We start from the raw sequence: 22,275 nt of genomic DNA, 5'->3' as shown, positions 1-22,275 counted from the left end.
ATATATCGGTGAGGCTACAACTATATACACTGCGCATACAGTACAGCAAAAAAAAAAACTTTTTCAACCTTGCTCACAGGTGCCATCTGATGGTTGTTTGGGTCACCGGTCAAATCTAAATAAAAGAAATGATGTGTCTGACGACATAAATAGCCCTTAGAAGAGACAGTCAGACGCACACTTATGTGGAGGGGATTTAAGTAACGGGTTCAATGTAGCAGAGTAAGCGTACAGTTTCTTCCTCACAACTTTACTAAAATAAAAGTCAAAAGTATAAGTAAATGAAATGTAGTAAATGTAACTTGTTACTACCCATGTCTGCCTGAGAGTAGAAGAGGGAAGATCCAGCATAAAACCGGCTCACCTCGTTCACTCCAAAGAGCCAGCTCATAGAAACGTTCTGTTCATGAACGACACACTATTCAGAGACGAGTAATAACATGGAGGGCATTTATGTAACGGGTTCAATGTAGCGGAGTAAGCGTACAATTTCTTCCTCACAAATCTCCTCAAATAAAAGTGAAAAGTATAGTGATTTAAAAATACTCTTAGAGTACAAAATATTCAAAAACTTACTCAAGTAAATGTAAATCGTGACTACCCACTGCTGTATTTAAGTTACTGGTTTAATGTAGCCAAATGTAGCGGAGTAAGAGTACAGTTTATCCATCACAAATCTACTCAAAAGTAAAAAGTATAGTGGTTTAAAAATACTCTTAGAAGAAAAAAATGTTCCAAAACTTACTCAAGTAAATGTAACGGAGTAAATGTAACTCTTTGCTACCCACTGCTGGATTTAAGTAACTGGTTTAATGTAGCAGAGTAAGAGTACAGTTTATTCTTTAGAAATTTTCTCAAATATTTGTAAAAACTATAGCGATTTAATAATACTTCTAGAACAACTAAATGTCCCTAAACTTACACAAATAAATGTAACTCATTTCTACCCACCACTGGATTTAAGTAACTGGTTTAATGTAGCAGAGTAAGAGTACAGTTTATTCTTCACAAATTTCCTCAAATAAAAGTAAAAACTATAGTGATTTAAAAATACTCTTAGAAGAACAAAATGTCCCAAAACTTACTCAAGTAAATGTAAATCGTAACTACCCATCGCTGGATTTGAGTACCTGGTTTACTCTAGTGGAGTAAGAGTACAGTTTATTCTTCACAAATTTCCTCGACTAAAAGTAAAAACTATAGTGATTTAAAAATACTCTTAGGAGAAAAACATGTCCTCAGACTTACACAAGTAAATGTAACTCGTGACTACCCACTGCTGTATTTAAGTAACTGGTTTAATGTAGTGGAGTAAGAGTACAGTTTATTTTTTCACAAATTTCCTCGACTAAAAGTAAAAAGTATAGTGATTTAAAAATACTCTTAGAAGAAAAACATGTCCTCAAACTTACACAAGTAAATGTAACTCGTGACTACCCACTGCTGTATTTAAGTAACTGGTTTAATGTAGCCTAATGTAGCGGAGTAAGAGTACAGTTTATCCATCACAAATCTATTCAATTAAAAGTAAAAAGTATAGTGATTTAAAAATACTTTTAGAAGAACAAAATGTTCCAAAACTTAGTCAAGTAAATGTCACGGAGTAGATGTAACTCTTGACTACCCACTGCTGGATTTGAGTAACTGGTTTAATGTAGCGGAGTAAGAGTACAGTTTATTCTTCACAAATCTCCTCAAATAAACATCAAAATTATAATGGGTTTTAACAAACTTTATTGACACAAACACACTACATCACACTCCAACAAGGTGGCCCAATTTAGAGATTACAAACATTGCTTATTCAAACATCATTACTAATGTAAAAATTATAGTGATTTAAAAATCCTAGAAGAACAAAATGTCCCGAATCCTACTCAAGTAAATGTAACAGATTCAATATACAGTAATCCCTCGGTTATCGCGGTTAATGGGGACCGAAACCACCCGCAAAAAGTGAAAATCCGCGAAGTAGCGACGCCCATCAAAAATGCTTGAAAAAATATATTTTTATTTTCATTTTTTTTAATTATTATTGTTTTTTAGACCTGCGAAGCTCTGAACCCGCGAAGGTGGAACCGCGAAGTAGCGAGGTCCCACTGTAACTCTACTACCCACTTTTGCCTGAGGCTTCAACAGGAAAGAGCCGGCAGTTCACCGGCTCCCGTGGTTCAAAGAGCCAGCTCGGTGATCCTTTCCGCTCGCGAACGACACACTATTCGAGAGGCAGCCCTTTATGGATGAAGCAACATCGGGTGAGCAATGTTGAAGGATCTTGCAGAAAATGGATGGACCTCGCAGGTGATTTTTTGTGCTACCAAAGAGGAGGAGCGACTCTCACCCCACCCCGCCCTCCACTTTCACCCGTGTGGACGTCACGTCGTGAAATTTCCACAATCCGTGGGATCCAAAGCGTTGACCAACGGGCTACCTCTCGCGTCGCAGAGGGAATCCCGGAGACCACAAAAAGGAGGGGGGGGAAGAACGACAGCGAGCCACATTTAAGAAACGGAAAAACCGAAAACCCCTTTGTGGGTTTCGGTCTCCCGCACCTCACTGGTTTTGGTTGCATGTCTGTGGATATTTAGGGAGGGGGATTCGGTGAGTCCTTTTTTTGCTCTCGTCCAAACTCGCCGCAACCGACGAAGTGCCAGTTCGAGCTGAGGTAAGATCTTAAAGGTCTTCCCAAATTCTAAAAATGCAGGGCTGCAACAACGAATCGATAAGATCAAAGTTTAAAAGCCACTAATTACCTCATCGGTTCATTTTTTAACAAATGCGTCGGATCTCCTTGAGTTGTAGGGTCGCAGTGCCACTTCAGTCCAGCAGAGGGCGCCTCGACAGCGTTTTTATAATAATAATAATAATAATAATAATTTCCTTGTATTGTCATTCTGTGTAACAATGTACACAGAACGAAATGTCGATTGCACCTGACCCGTTGTAGCGAGCCGATGCAGCCGCAGCCAACAGAGGGCGCCGCCGACCACTTTTTAAGTCTTAGGAATGACTCGGCCGGGGCGCGAACCACCGACCTCCCAGTCTCAAAGCGGGCGCCTTACCATCTAGGCTTATCAATGTGATTAGATTTTTTTTTTTCCTCAAAAAAATTAGATCATTATCGACAAAAAGTTAACAATTTTCAAGGGAACAGAAAGTGCGGCAGAAATACAGAAAAAAATATAAAAATGGACTAATAAAAAATCGGAACTGTTTATCATATAATATATATATATTCTTTGACAACATTTTAAAATGTGTTTTACATTTTTGATATATTTTGCTACATATGTCATTTAATTTATCGTTCTTTCCTCATTTTTGTGTTTGTATGATAAGTCTAAATGTAATATGATATTTGGATACGGTGGTAGGAATAGAGTATCTTACACATTTGCAGGTGTATACCATATTTCTATGTATTTTTGTCTATTGTTAAGTTTTTTTGTTTTTCTGTCCAAAACGTCAATATTTGAATATGGGAGGAAATGAAAAATCGATTCGTCGATTACTCGAAAGAATAATCGCCCGATTCTAAAGTTGCAGCCCTAGTACAAGTACTTGTTTTTGCATAAAATCTACAGATATATTTCATAAATACAAACCAATCTGTTGGACAGACCCAAATGCAGAACACAAGGAGACAAGAGAAAGGAGGGATGTCATAAAACCCCAGCAGGGGGCGTTTGTTCTGTAACCAGTGTTGGGCAATTTACTTTTAAAAAAATTAATTGGTCATGGTTAATTACTTTTTTCTAAAAGTAACAGAATTACTTTATAGTAAAAGTAACTAGTTACCAGGGAAAGTAACTGTCACTTAAAATGACCTGGAGAAGAATGTCATCTCGGAGAGGGGATTAACTGGAGATGAGTTCAAAGACGTTCCAGCAACATGGAGTGGGAGACTGGAGTATTAGTGGCAGAGGGTGGCTGATTGGGAGCATTTGGACAGAGAAACGGAGTGACTGGAAAATGGGGTAATGCTGCCATCTCTTGGAGAAGGGGGGGACTGCAGGCGCTAAACCATGACCCCGTCATGGAATAAAGTGTTTAAAGGTAGTTTTTGGTCGTTTTTGTGTAGAACGTCTAAGGAAGGGCTGGGGAACTCAGTCAGGGGCCGATCCTCGACACAGATCCCATTTTTTTCATTTATGAATGAAAATACACGTAGACAACATGGCCCCCACGTGCTTAGACCCCCGACCCATTTCACTCCCTTATCTTTCAGTTGACATACAAAAGAAGCTTATGGATGCCGGGGTTTGGGCCGCGATGGTCGGGAACGGAGCAGACAACAGGACCTTCTCTCAATCGTGGCCGAGTGTCCTCCATTCGTCCAACCTACCGACGCCAGCCGAGGGTTACGATCCGGACCACAGGGATCCGGACTATCGGGATCCGGACTACCGGGGTCGGCTGCAGGCCTACCGGGACTTCACCAACACCGTCCAGGTTCTTCTTCTCGTCGGCTCTCTTCTGGGTAGGAGTTTGCTTCCACTGAAGCTTCGGCTTAAGGTTTCTCCATTTGGGCTCGTGCTATGTCTTTTGTTAGCGATAAGAACTGAACGGGCTGACAATTTTCCCATCTGTAATAAAAGGGGCCCATTCATGTTAAATGGGAATGCTTGGTCACCATGGTAACCAGAGACATTTCCAGGGTCTGGCTCAAATGGGTCACTGACTGAAATGAAATGTAACAATGAGCAAAAGAAATGCTAACAAGTGGATGCTAACGAGTAATGCTAACGGCTACATGCTAAAAATTAGATGATGATACACATTGGTAACGGCTACATGCTCACGAGTAAATGCGAAAGAGTAGATGTTAACGAGTCTTGCTAACAGCTTCTTGCTAACGTGTAATGCTAACGGCTACATGCTAACAAGTAGTTTCTAATTTGTATTGGTAACGGCTCCATGCTCACGAGCAGATACTAAAGAGTAGATGCTAACAAGTAGATGCAAACGAGTCTTGCTAACAGCTACTTTCTAAGGAATAATGCTAACAGGTACATGCTAAGAAGTAGATCCTAATTTGTATTGGTAACGGCTACATGCTCACGAGGAAATGGGAGGGTTGATGTTAACGAGTCGATGCTAACGAGTCTTGCTATCAGCTACATACTAACAAGTGTATTCTAATTTGTATTGGTAACAGCTACATGCTCACGAGCAGATGCTAAAGAGTAGATGCTAACAAGTAGATGCAAACGAGTCTCGCTAACAGCTACTTTCTAATGAATATTGCTAATGGGTACATGCTAAGAAGTAGATCCTAATTGCATTGGTAACAAGCTAATGACTACATGCTGACGGTTTTTCCTCTTTTTCTAATTTTTCTCCCGCTTTTTTGCTCCCTTTCTTCCTTTTTTCTTGGTTTTTCTTTGGTTTTTTATTTGTTTCATTTTTTATTTCATTTTGCTCTATCCTCCCTATTTGGTGAAAGGTGAAAATCAACACAAAATTGGTAATTTATTCAGTGTCAGTTATAAGTCAAAACATAGTGCAGAAAGTGATAACAACGGCAATAATTCCGGCACGAAAAAACGGCGGAGAAATTCTGCGGAAGAACGCAGAGGCAAGGAAAACACGCGTGTTGAAGCGAACGACTCGACGAAAGATAATAAACAAAAGAATACCAGCAAGAAATTGACTTTTCTGCCAAAATGGACTTAATTATATTCCTGGTTATGCTTTAAGGAGGATGATAATGGATTGGACCTTGAGAAGGCATTACAACTGTGGCGGGAATGTCTCCTGTAATTTTCCTTACGGGTCTGAGCGTTCACACAAAGTCGGTGAGCAACGCTTGAAACAACAGTGAGCAACCATAATCCCAAATGTGGCAAGATAATTAATTATCAAACATGTCCAAAACTTGACATCACGTTACATTTTGCCGAGTTTCCGGCAATGCAAAATTATTTTTTGCTTTTGCATGAATTGACTATTGCAAAGGTTGTACGGCCTACAAACGTCGTTTGTTCTTACAATTCTTTCACAAGATATCCATTTCTTTTTTTTTCCTGAGATATTTTGTCGCATAATATTAACATTTTTGGGGGCTTATTGAGTCGGTTGTAAGATACAGAACTGTACTTAATCACATTTTTTAGTGGACAATGCTGGCAACACGATTCACTTGATATAATTGGAAATTATTTGAATGCAACACAAACTTTTTCTTCTTTTTTTCCGTGTTTTTTTCTACTTTTTAAAAAAATTCCTTTAAAAAAAATCTCATTGTGTTTATTTTTTTCGAGCTGGTACTTTTTACTTTTTGTTCTCTATTTACTTTTTTCCTACATTTCTTTCTTTTCTTTTTTTGTGTTTTTTTTTTTTTTTAATTTTTCCTTCTTTTTTCTCTTCATTTTGTCTCTTTTTTTCTCAGCTTTTCACTACTTGGTATTTTTTTCTTTTTTGTTCTATTCCCCCCTTCTTTTAAGTCATTTTGTGCATAGTTTTACATAATATTTGGTCATGTTGGGATTCAAGAAGCAAAAACACCCCGAAGAGCCGTTTAGGACCCGAAAGAGCCGGTTCCTTTAAGTGAGCCGAGCCGAAGAAGCCGGTTCTACTTCGACTCGACTTCAAAATACCGCATTCAGGACACAACGTCATGGGAACCCGTGTATTTTTACCTTCATGCACTGTAACTTTGACTTAAGTCGCTTCTTGATTAGTAATTTTGAGCCCTCATTTTTGTGCGCTGGCTAGATTTTCTTGTGCGCTTAGAGGGAACACTGGTTGGGACCCATAGATTTTTGAGCATGCGAGTCCCTCACAGGTAAAATGAACACTGATATCCATATCCATTTTGTCCTGGGCAGGGAACGCCACCGTCTTGTGGTGCACCTTCTCCACAAACACCTTCAAATCGGTCACCAATCGCTTCATCAAGAACCTGGCCTGCACGGGCATCTGCGCCGGACTGGCGTGCATCCCCTTTGACGTGGCCTTGGGTTCCAGCCCTCACTGCTGCTGGTGGCTTCGCACAGTTATGCTGTGCAAGACCGCCAAGTTCCTTCACAAGCTTTTCTGCTCGGTCACCGTGCTCAATTTCAGCGTCATTGCAATGGACAGGTCAGTTCGCCTAGATGTCAAAGGTCTTATATCATCTCATTAGCTGCACCGCTTATCCTCAGTAGGGTCGCGGGGGTGCTGGAGCCCATCCCAGCAATCATCGGGCAGTGGGCAGGGGACACCCTGAACTGGTTGCCAGCCAATCGCAGGGCACACAGGGACAGACAACTCGCTCGCTCATTCACACCTAGGGACAATTTGGACCGGCCAATTCACCCGAAATGCATGTTTTTGGAATGTGGGAGGAAACCCACGCAAGCACGGGGAGAACATACAAACTCCGCACAGGAAGTCCTGTAGCTGGATTTGAACCCACACAGAAGGTTCCCAAGACCTTAGAACTGTGCCGTACACGCGCTAACCACTGCAAAAAATCTGAATTTATTTCATTGGTATTGTTGGGGTCCAGTGCGCCCCCTTCCACTAGAGGGCGTCTAATGGGTTTGGAATCGGGACAGGTGTGTCCACCATACACCTGTCTCTGATCACCCCAAGTCTTTATAAGGACAAGCACCCAATGCCAGGTCTTTTCCCTCCTTTGTTTTTTTTCATTTCTAGGCCCGCTTGATTTTGAGGTTTTGTTATTTTTGAATCTGGCCCACGAGACAACGTTCAGAGAAGCGCAAGAGAAAAACAAGCTGCAGGTTGAAATGTATTCAATTGATGTTGACAAAGCCAGGTGCTTCTCGCAACGACTCTGTACTTGTATTTCTTTCTCTCTCTTTCTCTCTTTTCCTCCCTTTTCTCTCACTCTCTGTGTCTCTTTTTTTCTCTTTGTTTCTCTTTGTCTCTTTCTCTGTCTTTTTACCTTCTTTTGGTCTCTTTCTTTTTTCCTTTTCTCCCTCTTTTCTTTCTTTCTCTCTCTCTCTCTCTCTTGCTTTCCCCTTCTCACTTTCCCTCCTTCTCTTTTCTCTCCTCTCTTTCTCTCTTTCTATTTCTCTTTGGATTTCTTTCTTTGCTCCTCTCTCACTAGTTCTCTTTTTATCTCTTTTGTTTCTCCTGTTCTTTCTCACTCTTTTTTTCTCTCTCTCTTTCTTCCTTTCTCTATTTCTTTGTCCACCCTCTCTCTCTTTTTCTCTCCCTCTCTTTCTCTTATTTCTTTCTCTCTCTTTTTGTTTCGCTCTTAACTACCGAGTCTGAATGAGTTTGACACTCCTGCACTAGGCAGCCAACAAGGGAGCTGCTCCTTTCCAAACACTGCAAAACCGGAGGTTTGACTGGCCTGTACTTTATTCAATATTTACAATATACTTATGTTAGGAATTGAATAAATTAAAACGTACCGTTTACCAAAATGTTCCAATTAGTTATCTAGTTATTAGTTAACCAAACACAACCTACATTCTCCTAACAATGCGTGCTCATTTCTTGATGAAAAAATGAACGAGAGACCGGCATTCCCACACGGGGGCGGATTTAATTTCTTAAATAATTCAACTAAGTGAACTCCGTCAAAATAGCCGAATTAGCTTGAGTGTCCGTGAAGCCTCCTCTCTCGATCTTCCCTCTCGATCTTTTCTCCCGGCCCACGTTTTTTTTTCCACAAGCTGGTGTGGAAGGAGACCCCCTCAAAAAGAGATTCATGGATATTTTTAATCCACTGGATAGATTTTCTTGTGGGCTCTAATTCACCTCGTGTCATGTTCTAATATCTTGGTTGTTGGTGTTTTCTCAAAGAATCCTCATCTTCCATGATGTCCTTGTCCCTGTTTTGCTCCTTCAAACAGGATGTTCCGATTCCATTACCTCCAGTAGTCATTTTTCATCTCAATTTTGTTTATGATGCTCAGTTCAGATTCAGATTCAGATTCAGATATACTTTATTGACATTCTCGTACACGTGTATACGGAACAAAATGTCGATACATCTGACCCGCACAGTTTCCTTGAACGTACAGATATAAATAAATGTTGTACTGAGTTAGAGTATTGAAGTACTGATAACATGCTAAATAATTATAGCTATGTATAGTATTATACAGTAGTGCAAAGAGTGCAAGAGGAGCAGCTAACCAGATGTGCAAAATGGGCAGTCAGATAAACAAGTCACTATACAATAACAATAACACTGTACGGTAGTGCAGAGGAGAACAGATGTGCAAAGGAGTGGCTAGGTATAGAAAACTGCCAGTAGTGCAAGGACAAAAAAAAAAAAAAAACGTTGATTCCTTGTCCATTGTGCCTCCAGATATTATTCAGTCCTATACCCACTTGAGAGGAAGATCTCAGATGCGAGATCCCGGGATCTGGTCATCTACATCTGGGTCCACGGAATGGTGGCGAGTCTCCCCGTGTTTGCCGTGACCAACGTGACGGACATGTACGTGACGTCGTCCTGCTCAGAAGACCACGCCGGCTCCCTGGGGCACACGTTGTACGTGTTGATCTACAACCTCACCACCGTGGTCCTTCCTCTGGCTTTGGTCTTTTTCTTCATGCTGCTCATCCGCCGAGCGCTCAGCACCAGCCAGAAGAAGAAGGTGATCATCGCTTCCCTGCGGACGCCGCAGAACACCATCTCCATCCCGTACGTGTCTCGACGAGAGGCCGAACTGCACGCTAGCCTCCTGGCCGTCGTGCTGGCTTTCTCGCTCTGCAGCGCCCCCTACAGCGCGTTGGTTGTCTATCGCATCGTTTTGGTGGACCCCAAAGAGCTTCCTGCATCACTGTACCTCACAGCTTTATGGCTCCCTAAGGTGTCCCTGCTCACGAACCCGCTTCTGCTGCTGACTGTGAACCGCTCGGCACGACACAGTTGCGCGAAACTGCTATCCAAGATCCAAAGACGGTACAGCCGAAGGAACCTGGTAAGCACCGGGACTCTGGCGTCTTTTGGAGGGGAGATCGTTATCGGAGAACCGGCGGGACTGGGGACCGCAGGTCGCCGCGGAAGCCAACTTCTGGAGATGTTCAATATCGGCCAAGAGCATATGTTCCGGCTCGCTGAGGCAGATGATGACAACGTAGGAAAGGAGACCCCCTCTCGAGGAGTATTAGGTCCGAAGGACAGACACAAGGGTGAGTCGGAACGAAAGGGTTTTCATCCCGACGAACTGACCCAAAACGATCTCTTGCAGAGACACGAAGGTGGGTTTGCGAAAGAAGATCACCCCACCCTGCATGATTCTCACACATCTCCAGTCCATACCTGTGCTTACACCTCATCATCCCAGGTGGCACCAGTTACTCTTCCAGAAACACCAGATCCCACTCAATTTGGTTTCGGACCGTTTGAGCTCCCACCTCAGTGGTTACCTGAGACCAGGAACAGTAAGAAGAGGCTGCTTCCACCTTTGGGTAACACTCCCGAGGAGCTCATTCAGACCAAGCTGACCAAACCACGGCCCGAGAGAAGAATCGGCAAGAATAACAAGGTCAGCACCGTCTCTGGTGTGGACCCGTGAACAATGCGGATCCCAAAAATGTTGCTGACGTTCAGGAACCAAGGTTGACTCTGATCTTCAGAGTTACGCTCAATTTCACTGTCTCCAAACAATGCGATTGTCCACCAGTCATCGCAGTCACTGCATGGCAAAACTTAAGTGATACGTTTAAAGCAGGGGTGTCAGACTCGTTTTAACTCGGGGGGCCACACAATAGAACAAACATTCTGTCGGGGGCCGGACTAGTCGATTAAAGAGAAAGAAAAAGAGAGCTAAAGAAATAAGAGAAAGAGGGAGGGAAAAAGAGAGAGAGGGAGAGAGCGTGAGAAACAAAAGATAAAAAGTCGTAAGAGAGGGGGAAAAGAAAGGGAGAGGAAGAAAGAAATCCAAAGAGAAATAGAAAGACAGAAGGAGAGAAAAGAGAAAAGAAAGCGCGAAGGGTAGGAAGAGAGAAAGAGAAAAGGAAAAAAGGAAGTTAGAGCAAAAGAAGTTAAAAAGACACAGAGAGAGAAAGAAACAAAGAGCAACAAAGGAAGAGAAAAAGAGAGACACAGAGAGTGAAAGAGACGGAGACAGAAAGTGGGAGAAAAGGGGTGGAAAAGGCAGCGAGAGAGAGAGAGAGAGAGAGAGAAAGAGACAAAGAGCAACAAAGGAAGAGAAAAAGAGAGACACACAGAGAGAGAAAGAGACTGAGACAGAGAGTGGGAGAAAAGGGGTGGAAAAGACAGAGAGAGAGAGAGAGAGAGAAAGAGACAAAGAGCAACAAAGAAAGACAAAAAGAGAGACACACAGAGAGAGAAAGAGACTGAGACAGAGTGGGAATGGGAGAAAAGGGGTGGAAAAGACAGCGAGAGAGAGAAAGAGACAAAGAGCAACAAAGGAAGAGAAAAAGAGAGACACAGAGAGAGAGAAAGAGACTGAGACAGAGAGTGGTAGAAAAGGAGTGGAAAAGACAGAGAGAGAGAGAAAGAGACAAAGAGCAACAAAGGAAGAGAAAAAGAGAGACAGAGAGAGAGAAAAAAAAGACTGAGACAGAGAGTGGGAGAAATTGGGTGGAAAAGAGAGAGAAAGACAGAGAGAGAGAGGAAAAGAAATACAAGTACAGTGTCTTTGTTCGAGGCACCTGGCTTTGGCAACATCAAGTTGACATATTTCAACCTGCAGCTTGTTTTTCTCTTGCGCTTCTCCGAGTGCTTAGCGGGCCTGATCTGGCCCACGGGCCGCCTGTTTGACACCTGTGGTTTAAAGTTTAGTAGACACTCAAAACAAGGAGAGAGGACAGCTATGGATTTTAAACTTGCAAGGAGAACAGGAGCGCGAGCCTTCAAGTAGGAAATTCCAACATATTCCATAGGTCCCATCTTTTTTTTAATGCCCTACGTTACAAAAGCAGGTCCGCCCTATAGGATGTGGAGATCAAAGAATAGCAGCATTATTGATAGTGACAAGGATGCCAACAGGCAGGAATAGTCGAAACGACGATCAACAGTGTGCAATAATAGTCAAAATGATGAAATGGCGTCCTATGCAATGTCATTTGCCGGTGTCTGATTTTAAAAATGTTGTACCCTTAGCCTGGGAGAGTAGAATGTCTTTCTGCAAAAGCTGCTGAGTCAGCAAAACCAAAAATCGTGAGTCATATTTCTACGGATTTTTTTCACCTCCAGGGTAACCTACCTGACTGCCTGTAAAAAGATGGTGTTGAAATTCAATGTCGTTCTGGCCTGAGAGAGTGGAATGTCTATGGAGAAAAATGCTGAGTCAACAAAACCAAAAGTGCTGTGTCAGGGGCATTTTTCACATCCAGGGTAACATACTTGACTGCTTGTCAATCAAGGTCTTGATATGGTTCATGTTGTTCTAGCCTGGGAGAATGGAATGTCTTCTTGGGAAATATGCTGAGTCAACAAAACCAAAAGAACAGAGTCAGCATTTTGAAGTGTTTTTCACATCTAGGGTAACCTCCCTGACGGCCTGTGATGGATGTTGTTCATATCTAAACTCCTTCCTCCTTTTTTCATTGGTGGACAGACACACAATCAAACTGATATGTATGCTTAGATACCAGGTAAAACCATTATCCCCCTTGCTCATGGGTGATATACATACTGTTGTAACAACATAGTAATAACATAAGTTGTCATTTTTGGTAGCCCAAAACTAGCTCTTGGCTTAGGTATAGTTAGCATTACATCAAACAGCGACATCTAGTGGTCAAATAATACACCCATTTCCTTTAAACATGTTTATACTTTTTCTAAAAACGATAATATTAATAAGATAACTGATTAATGAAATTTGTATAATTGTAATATAATAATAATAATGATTAGCATCAATAAAACTCTGCGACACACTGTTGTCGTTGTGTCTTTGATTTAGGGGGTCTCAAATTTGTGGTCTGGGGGCCGATTGGGGCCCGCGGGATAATAGTTTGAGACCGCTGCCTTCACAAGTTTAAAAGGACAGTGTGTGTGTGTATTAGTTGCCTCCTAATTGTGAAAAATATTATTTGTTTAAGAAAATTAGGAAAAAAAATATAAATGTATATATTGAGAGAGAGAGAGAGAGAGAGTATGAGAAAGGGATAGAGGGATAAAGAAGGAGCAAGGGGAAGACAGGGGGAAGAGAAAGCCAGAGGCTGAGAGAGAGAGGAAGCAAGAGAAATGAATAGAGGGAGAGAGGAGAAAGGGGAAGAGAAAGCAGGAGAGTAAGTGAGAGAGAAAGAAAGAAAGGGAAAGTAATCGAGGGAGAGAAAAGGAGAAGGGCAAAAGAAAGCAAGAGAGAGAGAGGAAGAGAGAGAGAAAGAAGGATAAGGGGAAAGAGAAAGCAAGAGTAAGTGAGAGAGAAAGGGAGAGAGAGAGAAAAAGAGAGAGAGAAAGGAATGGAGGGAGAGAAGGCAACAGAGTGAGGGAGAGAGAGAGAGAGAGAAAGAAGCAAGATAAATCAATAGAGGGAGAGAGACGGAGAAAGGGGAACTGAAAGAAAAAGAGTGAGAGTGAGAGGAATAAAGAGAAAGGAATCAAGGGAGTGAGAAGAAGAAGGGGGAAGAGAAGGCAAGAGTGAGAGAGAGAGAAAGAAAGAAAGAAAAAAAGATAGGAATAGCGGGAGATACATAGAAGGAAAAAGGGGATGGGAAAGCAAGAAAGAGAGAAAGAATGAGGAAGCAAGAGAGTAAGATAGAGAGAGAGAAAGCTAAAGGATGGAGGGAGAGAAGGACAAAAGGGAAAAGAAAGCAAGAGAGTGAGAGAGGAAGAGAGAGAAGAGGCTCACCTAAAGAGGGAGAGAAAAGAAAGCGCAAAGGGTAGGAAAAGAGAAAGAGAAAAGGAAAAAAGGAAGTTAGAGCAAAATAAGTTCAAAAGACACAGAGAGAGAAAGAAACAAAGATAGTAGGTTAGTTTTTTCCCCTAATTGTTTCTTTTCTTTCTCTTTTTTCTCTCCATCACTATTTTTAAACCTTTCTTTTTCTGCTTTTTCCCCCCTTCTTTTCCTTTTTTCTTTTCTTTTTCCCTCTGTTTTTCGTCGCAAAAGGCTGGGCAAAAAAAAAAAAGACATACGATCCCTTTGAGTCTCTGTAGTTTTCAATTGCACTCCACAATAAAGAGACATACAACGCTCAAATAATACACACTGCCCCTTTAACCTAACCCTAACCCTAGCCCTAATTCGGTGTGACTGAGAAAGTGCCAATAAAACAAAAATAAGGAAAAAAAATGGATCTTGTTTTCTTTCCTCCTTATCAGGTTCATCCTGATTTTTCACTCCAACTTCCTGTGAGTCCATTGTGCTGTATTTTGCGGTTCTCGCTGTACCGAAGGACTGTCTGTCCTTCACTAATGGATGCCGGTTGTACCGGAGAGTAATGAGGACTCCTTTGGAAACTCATTTTGGTAGAAAAAAGCATTCTCACAGGTGCTGGACGGGTAGATCAGGGAGAAAGGAAGTGGCTAAGAGCGAGACATAGAAAGAGAGGGAAAGGGAGGAAGAAAGAAAGAAAATGGAAAAGAGAGAGAGAGAGAGAGAGAGAAAGAGAAGAAGAAAGACACAAAGACAAAAAAGAAGAGAGAAAGAGAACAAGAAAGACACAAAGACAAAAAAAGAAGAGAGGAAGGAAAATAGAGGGAGTGGGGAAAGTGAGAGAGAAACATAGAAGTGGAAAAAAGAGAAAAAAGAGAGAAAGAGAAAAATAGATAAAGAAAACAGGTAGAAAGAAAGAAAGAGGTAGAGAAAAATAAAGAAAAGGAGAGAGAAAACGAAAGAAAGGGAAAGGGAGAAAGAGAGAAAATAGAAAAAAAAAGAGAGAGAGAGAATGTGAACGAGAGAGGCAGAAAGACAAAAAGAGAGAGAAAAGAGGAAAAGAGAAAGAAAGATAAGGGAAAAAGAGAAAGAAAAATGAAGAGAGGGAAAGGTTGACAGAGAGAAAATGGAAGAAAGAGAGAGAGAGAGAAAGAGAACAAGAAAGACACAAAGACAAAAAAGAAGAGAGAAAGACAACAAGAAAGACCCAAAGACAAAAAAGAAGAGAGAAAGGAAAATAGAGGAAGTGGGGAAAGTGAGAGAGAAACATAAAAATGGAGAAAAGAGAAAGAAGAGAGCAAGAGAAAGAGAAAAAAGAGATAAAGAAAACAGGAAGAAAAAAAGAAAGAGGAAGAGAAAAATAAAGAAAAAGAGAGAAATAGAAAGAAAGGGAAAGGGAGAAAGAGAGAAAATAGAAAAGAAAGAGAGAGAGAGAGAGAGAACGTGAACGAGATAGGCAGAAAGACAAAAAAGAAAAGAGAAAGGAAAATAGAGGGAGTGGGAAAAGTGAGAGAGACGCATAGAAATGTAAAGAAGAGAAAAAAGAAAGCAAGAGAGAGAAACGAGATAGAGAAAAATGAGAGGGAAAGAAAGGGAGAAAAAGAAAGGAAGAAAGAGGAAAACAGGAAAAGAGAAAGAAAGATAAGGAAAAACGAAGAGAGCGAAAGGTGAAAGAGAGAAAACGGAAGAAAGAGAGAGAGAAAGAACGATACAGAGAGAAAGGGCAAAAGAGAGAATAATAGAGAAAAACAAAAAAGAAGAGAGAAAAGAAAAAGGATGGAGGAGAGAGGGAGAAACAAAGAAATTGAATTAAGAGAAAGAGAGAGAGAAAGGGAGAAAGAAAAAGAAAAGTGAGAAAGAGGAGAAAGAGAAAAATGGATAAAAAAAGAGGGAAGACAAAGAGAGAGGGAAAAAGATTGAGCAGAAAAGAGAAGTAAAGGCGAAACGAAAGTGAGCGAGAAAGAGAGAACAGGGAAGTGAAAGACAAAAATGGAGAAAGAAAGAGTCAGAAAGACAAAGAATTAGAGCGAAAGAGAGAGCGAGAGAGAAATAAATACAAGTACAGAGTCTTTGCGAGAAGCACCTGGCTTTGGCAACATCAAGTGGACATATTTCAACCTGCAGCTTGTTTTTCTCTGGTGCTTCTCTGAGTGTTGACTCCATATTTAATATAGTCGTGTTTGTTCTCATTTGTATCGTCTGGGGATTTCAAAGAGCTTGGCTGTCTAAAATACAGAATGAGAAAACAATCAGATGTCACGGCGAGCGATACCGGGTCGATACCGCAGGACAGCTATAAATCCACGAAAAATCAATGGCGACCCTTGTAACCGCCACTCTCAATGCACCACCGCGTTTGCTCAGGTTATTCTTAGCATTTCCTGATTTTTCCTCTAAGTCAAGCGTGTATTTAACGATATTTGGAACGCGACTTATCGATCGAGCAAATATTTATAGAGCTGTATATCACCTGGAGTGTACCAGTCTCTTGCTATATCTACCAAGGACATTGACTTTAGGGATTAGCTTCTGCCTTAGGTTTGGGTTCCTCCCTCTGGATGGTCCTTACCTTATTTGGTCACCCGCTTCCTGCCTCTACTTTCCACCCCACACCTGGTGCGACTTGTCCCGATTACCCTCTAATCACACCTCTCCCTCTTCACTATTTAAACACTATTTCTTTGTTGCCTTGTTGTTCCCAGTTTACCGAATCCTTGCCTACCCTTGTGGACCACTCCCACCGCCTGCCTGGACTGTCGCCGAACCCTTGCCTGCATCCTGGACCACACTTGTTGCCTCCTGTGTACCGATCCCTGTCCGAATAAAGACATCCATTGCTGCACCTGCATCTGTGTTTCTGTGCCGTGATTGGGTCCGTGACCGCAACGGATGCCTTTATCCAAGCAGGTATCGTTTCACAGGAGGCCAGGCGGCGAGACAACTACTGTGGTCGGAGATGCGGGTGAGGGGTTGGTGGTCCAGTACACTTACTCATCGAAGGAGACAGTCAAGGGGGTTTGCCAGGTGGTACTTGTGGTTCAGAAGGGCAGGAACGGGTTAGGAACAAAAGGGATTAGGCAATGGACTAGCACCAAACCAAAAGAAACAGCATTTAAATAGTGAAGAGGGAGAGGTGTGATTGGAGGGTAATCCGGATATGTGACACTAAGTGTGGGTAGGAGTAGGGGACGAAACTAAAACTGAGTAACTAAATTGTATGATTGAATAATTGGTTGTAAAAGTTATAATTCAAGTGAGTACTTCATTTACTCCTACACAACATAAAAACTGCGTTTAGAACCTAAACATGTAAATACATATATCATTTTAATTCAAATATAGCCTCATTTTAATCCTTATAAAATGAAATTAAAAAATTAGTAGAAATATCACAAATATAGAAAATAAGTTTAAAAAAGAAAGGATAGTGTGTACTAGTGGTAAAAATACTTCATTTATTATGAAAAACAAACAATATTGATTTAAATAGCAAGCAAAAATACATAAACTTGCATTGTTTTAAATAAAAATTAGCAATTATTTTATGAGCTTCGCCTAAAGGGAGCTGACATAATTGTCTGCCATCTTCCTGCTACGGCTACCAAAAAAATCTCCCCAAAAACTGGGCAAAAATTAAGTATTAAAGCAGCCCCTTGTTTGTATTTTACCTTCTGCTTTTTAGCGCTTGTTTTCAATCGCATGACACAACACAGTGGCATTTATTGGTCACATAATACACACTGTCTCATTCGATATCAACTCAATGCAATATTTGTAAAAATAATTAAATGACAAATATTCTCATACTGAATAGTAGACACTCAAAATAAGGAGAGAAGACATCAATGAAAGAGGAGAGGACTGTATAAGAAACCCCTCGCAACGCCTAATCCCAAATCTGTTGTAAAAACAATCTACTGAGCCCTATCTTTTTATTAAGACTCCTACCAGCTCAGTAGCCTAGATGGTAAGGCGCCCGCTTTGAGACTGGGAGGTTCGGGTTCGCGCCCCGGCCGAGTCATTCCTAAGACTTAAAAAGTGGTCGGCGGCGCCCTCTCTTGGCTGCGGCTGCATCGGCTCGCTACAACGGGTCAGGTGCAATCGACATTTCGTTCTGTGTACATTGTTACACAGAATGACAATACAAGGAAATTATTATTATTATTATTATTAGATCACTAAAAGCAAATCCGCCTCAAAGGGTGTGGGTATCAAAGAACAGTTACATTATTGGCCAATAGTGACAATGATGAAAACAGTACATAACAGTCAGGTATCAGAGTCAAAATATCAAACTGCCATCTTCTTTGTAAGGGTATAATGATAATAATAATAAAACAGAATAAAAATAGGGTGCTGATAGATAGGAAGGCGCCAAAATCTTTGAAAAACTTTCCTCTCGATTTAGTTCATAATTAGTATAAAAACTATAAAAAATATTTTAGACAGTATTAATGTCCTGTTTCGGTATTAAATATCTACAACGAAAACTTTAATAGTATAAAAAATGTTTAAAATAAATGAAGAGAGTCAAACCAAAATTAAGCATGACTACCGTAAATTCCGGACTATAGAGCGCACCTGATTATAAGCCGCACCCACCACATTTTCAGAGGATAACCGCTTTTGTACTTACACAAGCCGCACCTGTATATAAGCCGCAGGCGCCCACATTAAAACATATAACACAATCACAAAAGTAACCCAAACCCGACTTTAAGTCCTGCGATTGTAACTGAATATAAAGTCCACAGTCCAAAAACCACAGCCGGCAAAATGAACGGAAAATGATACCCGTACTTAAGGTTTGATGCAGACCTGCAGGGTCCTGTTGAAAGTAATCCAAGGGAAAAAAGTCTATATTTCCAAAGGTAAGGGTGGGAAAAATATATATCCACTATTGTCCGCCGCATCCAAAAACATGTCTCGCCTTTACTCCACTTCCCGTCAGCCCCCAATGTTTTCGCCCCTTCGTTTTGATTCACCCGTGGAAAACATATCAGAATAAGTCTCTAAAATAAATACATTACAAAAATATACAGTTGCAAATACATATTATACATGGTTACACATGTTTACAAAGAAAGACGGTACACCGAGAGTTTTCAAAGCTTTAATAATAATACTATAACTTTCATCCCAAACCGTGACTGTGACAGGTAGCAACACGCTCGCAAATCAGCAAACGGGTCTGTTAAAAAAATATACTGTACTTGTAAAAATCACTAGCAATGACTAGTCAAACCAATATTGTGCAGCTGTTGGATGAGGTGGCTGACAGAAAGCTATTTAAAAAAAACTGAGGATAGCGTTAGCATGGCTAGCTACAGACCTATACAGTCTTTCCCCTGACATATTCACACATCTAAACAAATTGCCCAGAATACCTGACTTCAGTCCACACCATCTGTACCACGATATTGTAAATGGAGTGTCCCCATACACCAGTGCTGATCACCACTACGAAGCATTCTGTATGATTGTATTAACCGCTCTCAACCACATGCAGCCATCGCAGCTTATTTCGCTTGATAAGACTACCGGTTACATATTGAAAATAAAAACAGTGAAAACGTGATATTTGATGAGTGTTTGTGAAGCGTTTTGGGAAACCACAGTTAAAAAAATGGTCCGCGTTCATTTTAATGAAAGTGAAAGAGCTAACTTCTCACAAAAACATCATTCTTTAGCTAGCGGCATCGAACGGCTTTTACAACAAATACACGAAACCGCACACAATTAGCGTCCATGATAAACTGAGCGCCACATAAGAAGGGGGTGAGATGGGAGGAGTTAAAGGACAGGGGGGGTGAGCGAAGCGGTAACTCACCATGACTAAGCATTGTGTCAGGGCCTCCTCCTCCCCTTCACAATAAGAGTGTCCACACCGTGTCCTCAGTTGACATAAGCTCGCGCTCAATGGCGTCAAGTCAATAAATGCTCTTATTGAGAAGGGAAGGTATATATTTTAGACCCGCGAAAGTGGAACTGCGAACTTCCACTGTATAGTTGCCAACTCGTTCTTCGTAGCTGGTAGGTAAGACAGTAATGTTAGCCGTTTATGCTAATATGTTTTATCTAGGGTGCCATCTAATCTCAAATGGACTGCAAACGAAAGCTGTTCGAATTATTTATCGGTTTTATTATAGCTACGGTAGCCACATGGAGTGTTTTTGACGTGATTCGTTGAGGCTAATTTCCACTCCTGCGCATACTCTCACCCATCTTTAACTTTTTTTTTTTTTTTATTTAATCAAGGCAATCAATATTCTTAAATAAACGATTATACCGACTACGATAGTGACACCCGTTCTGCCCAGTCACGTTATCGGGAGTTCGATTTCGCAGGAGAATCGAGTTAGCAACGGCACTCGTACCTACTTCAACGTACTTCGTTAAAAATCTTTGCCGCAAATCTCGGGATAATTCGAGAGTTCTCCGAGTCCCTCAGAACGAACGCGATCAAATTCCAAATCGGGCTTGGAACCTTGCCGGTTGGCACAGCAATAAATCACCATCGTAAGAAGTCAGGGTTATAATCTTCTGCCGTGGTTATTGGTATTTGTTTCAACACAAATGCTCATTCATGTACTCTCCGCCAGGAGTGCTTCCTCCCGTCCGTCATGGTTCTCATTCTGCCAGGGGTGTGTAAATTTTCTGGAAAATACTGTATTTATTTACATTTGAATATACACCAAATCACCCAAAAATACTACCATTTTAAAGCGTAATATATTTTTGGTGTGTGACGTTCAGAAACAGTCATCCGTCCTGAAATGTTTTTAAGGTGAAACTGTATCCGAGGATTACATTTTTTAAAGTATTTTCTGCCTACTAGCGTGTTGCCTCCAGATCTTTTCATACTTTAGGCTCATAATTAGTCCAAAGTCCACTTGGATTGCTTGGGAAGGATTATTCAAATGCCCTCAAAGTGCAGAGGAAAATATCAAGAATATTTCTGTGTCTATTAAATATCATAGCAAACGGGTATTATAGGTTTGCTTTAAAGGGACAGTGTGTGTTATTTAGCGCTTCTCAGTAGAAAAAAAGATTTTCTTCATTAAAAAGAAATGATTAGCTTATGTCAACTGAGGACACGGTGTGGACACTCTTATTGTGAAGGGGAGGGGGAGGCCCTGACACAATGCTTAGTCATGGTGAGTTACAGCTCCGCTCACCCCCCCTCCTTTAACTCCTCCCACCTCACCCCCTTCTTTTGTGGCGCTCAGTTTATCAAGGAGGGAACTCAGCGACGTAAGTTTATTCTCTTCTGTCTCATTTCATCTCAAGTTTGATTTTATTATACCATAAGCGAGCGGTTGTTTGTACTACCTAAACACGGCTAATTGTGTGTGGTTTCGTGTATTTGTTGTAAAAGCCGTTCCTGTGCGGGGTTTGCATGTTCTTCCCGTGCATGCATGCGTTTCCTCCGGGCACTCCGGTTTCCTCCCACATTCCAAAAACCTGCATGTTAGGTTAATTGTCCGGTCCAAATTGTCCCTAGGTGTGAATGAGCAAGTGATTTGTCTGTCCCTGTGGCAACCAGTTCAGGGTGTCCTCTACCCACTCCCTGAAGACTGAGATGGGCTCCAGCACCCCCGCAACCCTACTGTGGATACCTGTATACGTTTTTTTAAGCATTTTTTGAAGGGGCACCACTACTTCGCGGATTTTCAGTTTTCGCGGGTGGTCACGGTCCCCATTAACCGCGATAACCGAGGGATTACTGTACATCTTATGATCTCATGGTGGTGATGTTGAACCCATGTGGAGGAGTCAGGAATTGCAGTTAGAGGTTTTCAAAAAGAGGACGGTGTTTATGAACAAAAATCAAGACCAAAGTATCAAACAAACAAGTGGGCACAAAAGCAAATAACAAAATGTCCCAAAAAAGAAAATGGACGCAGTTCAAACTAGAAAAAGCCTGAAACTGGAATTGGAAACTGCAAGGAATGAAGTAATAAAGTAACAAACAAACAAGTGGGCACAAAAGCAACTAACAAAATGTCTAAACAAGAAAATAGAAACAAACAAAAAAAATTCATTCAGTTCAATTTAAAAACGACTGAAACTGGAAACGGAAACCGCAAGGAATGAAGGAACAAAGTAACGAACAAACAAGTGGGCACAAAAGACGCTAACAAAATGTCTAAACAAGAAAATAGAAAAAAAAAAAAATTGATTCAGTTTAATTTAGAAACGACTGAAACTGGAAACGGAAACCGCAAGGAATGAAGGAACAAAGTAACAAACAAACAAGTGGGCACAAAATAAACTAACAAAATGTCTAAACAAGAAAACAGAAACAGACAAAAAATTACTCAGTTCAATTTAGAAACGACTGAAACTGGAAACGGAAACTGCGAGGAATGACGGAACAAAGTAACAAACAAACAAGTGGACACACAAGCGGGATAAAGAGAGGGACAGAAAAGTAGAGATGGTGAGACAAAGAAAGAGAGAAAGGTAGAAAGCGAGAGAGAGCATGAGTAACAACAGAGATAAAAAGAAA

At 41.1% G+C, this 22,275-nt stretch overlaps 1 protein-coding gene across 2 annotated transcripts; it reads left to right on the top strand.

The window, feature by feature from the left end:
- The first annotated feature begins 2,126 nt into the window (after nucleotides 1-2,126).
- On the top strand, nucleotides 2,127-13,562 carry gpr176 (G protein-coupled receptor 176). Of its 2 annotated transcripts, XM_088325442.1 has the most exons (5): nucleotides 2,127-2,665; nucleotides 4,229-4,480; nucleotides 6,831-7,083; nucleotides 9,272-10,101; nucleotides 10,161-10,364. In XM_088325442.1, the coding sequence occupies exons 2-5, from the start codon at nucleotides 4,249-4,251 to the stop codon at nucleotides 10,205-10,207; spliced, it is 1,362 nt and encodes a 453-aa protein (XP_088181568.1). In that variant the 5' UTR covers nucleotides 2,127-2,665; nucleotides 4,229-4,248; the 3' UTR covers nucleotides 10,208-10,364. The 2 variants fall into 2 exon arrangements, with proteins under 2 accessions (XP_088181568.1, XP_088181567.1); XM_088325441.1 differs by having other exon boundaries at nucleotides 2,130-2,665; nucleotides 9,272-13,562.
- Nucleotides 13,563-22,275: the final 8,713 nt, after the last annotated feature.

The sequence above is a fragment of the Urocampus carinirostris genome, chromosome 20 (genome assembly GCF_059441175.1).
Source record: "Urocampus carinirostris isolate Australia breed hairy pipefish chromosome 20, RoL_Ucar_1.0, whole genome shotgun sequence".
Taxonomy (NCBI): domain Eukaryota; kingdom Metazoa; phylum Chordata; class Actinopteri; order Syngnathiformes; family Syngnathidae; genus Urocampus; species Urocampus carinirostris.
The sequence above is the reverse complement of the archived record's forward strand: the minus strand, read 5'-3'. Positions and strand labels throughout refer to the sequence as shown.

Bases quoted from the DNA above. Each gene is read 5' to 3' on its own strand.
- gpr176 (XM_088325441.1), top strand. From the start codon at position 4,249: ATGGATGCCGGGGTTTGGGCCGCGATGGTCGGGAACGGAGCAGACAAC. The intron at 4,481-6,830 runs GTAGGAGTTTGC...TGTCCTGGGCAG, and splicing joins TCTCGTCGGCTCTCTTCTGG to GGAACGCCACCGTCTTGTGG. The intron at 7,084-9,271 runs GTCAGTTCGCCT...TTGTGCCTCCAG, and splicing joins AGCGTCATTGCAATGGACAG to ATATTATTCAGTCCTATACC.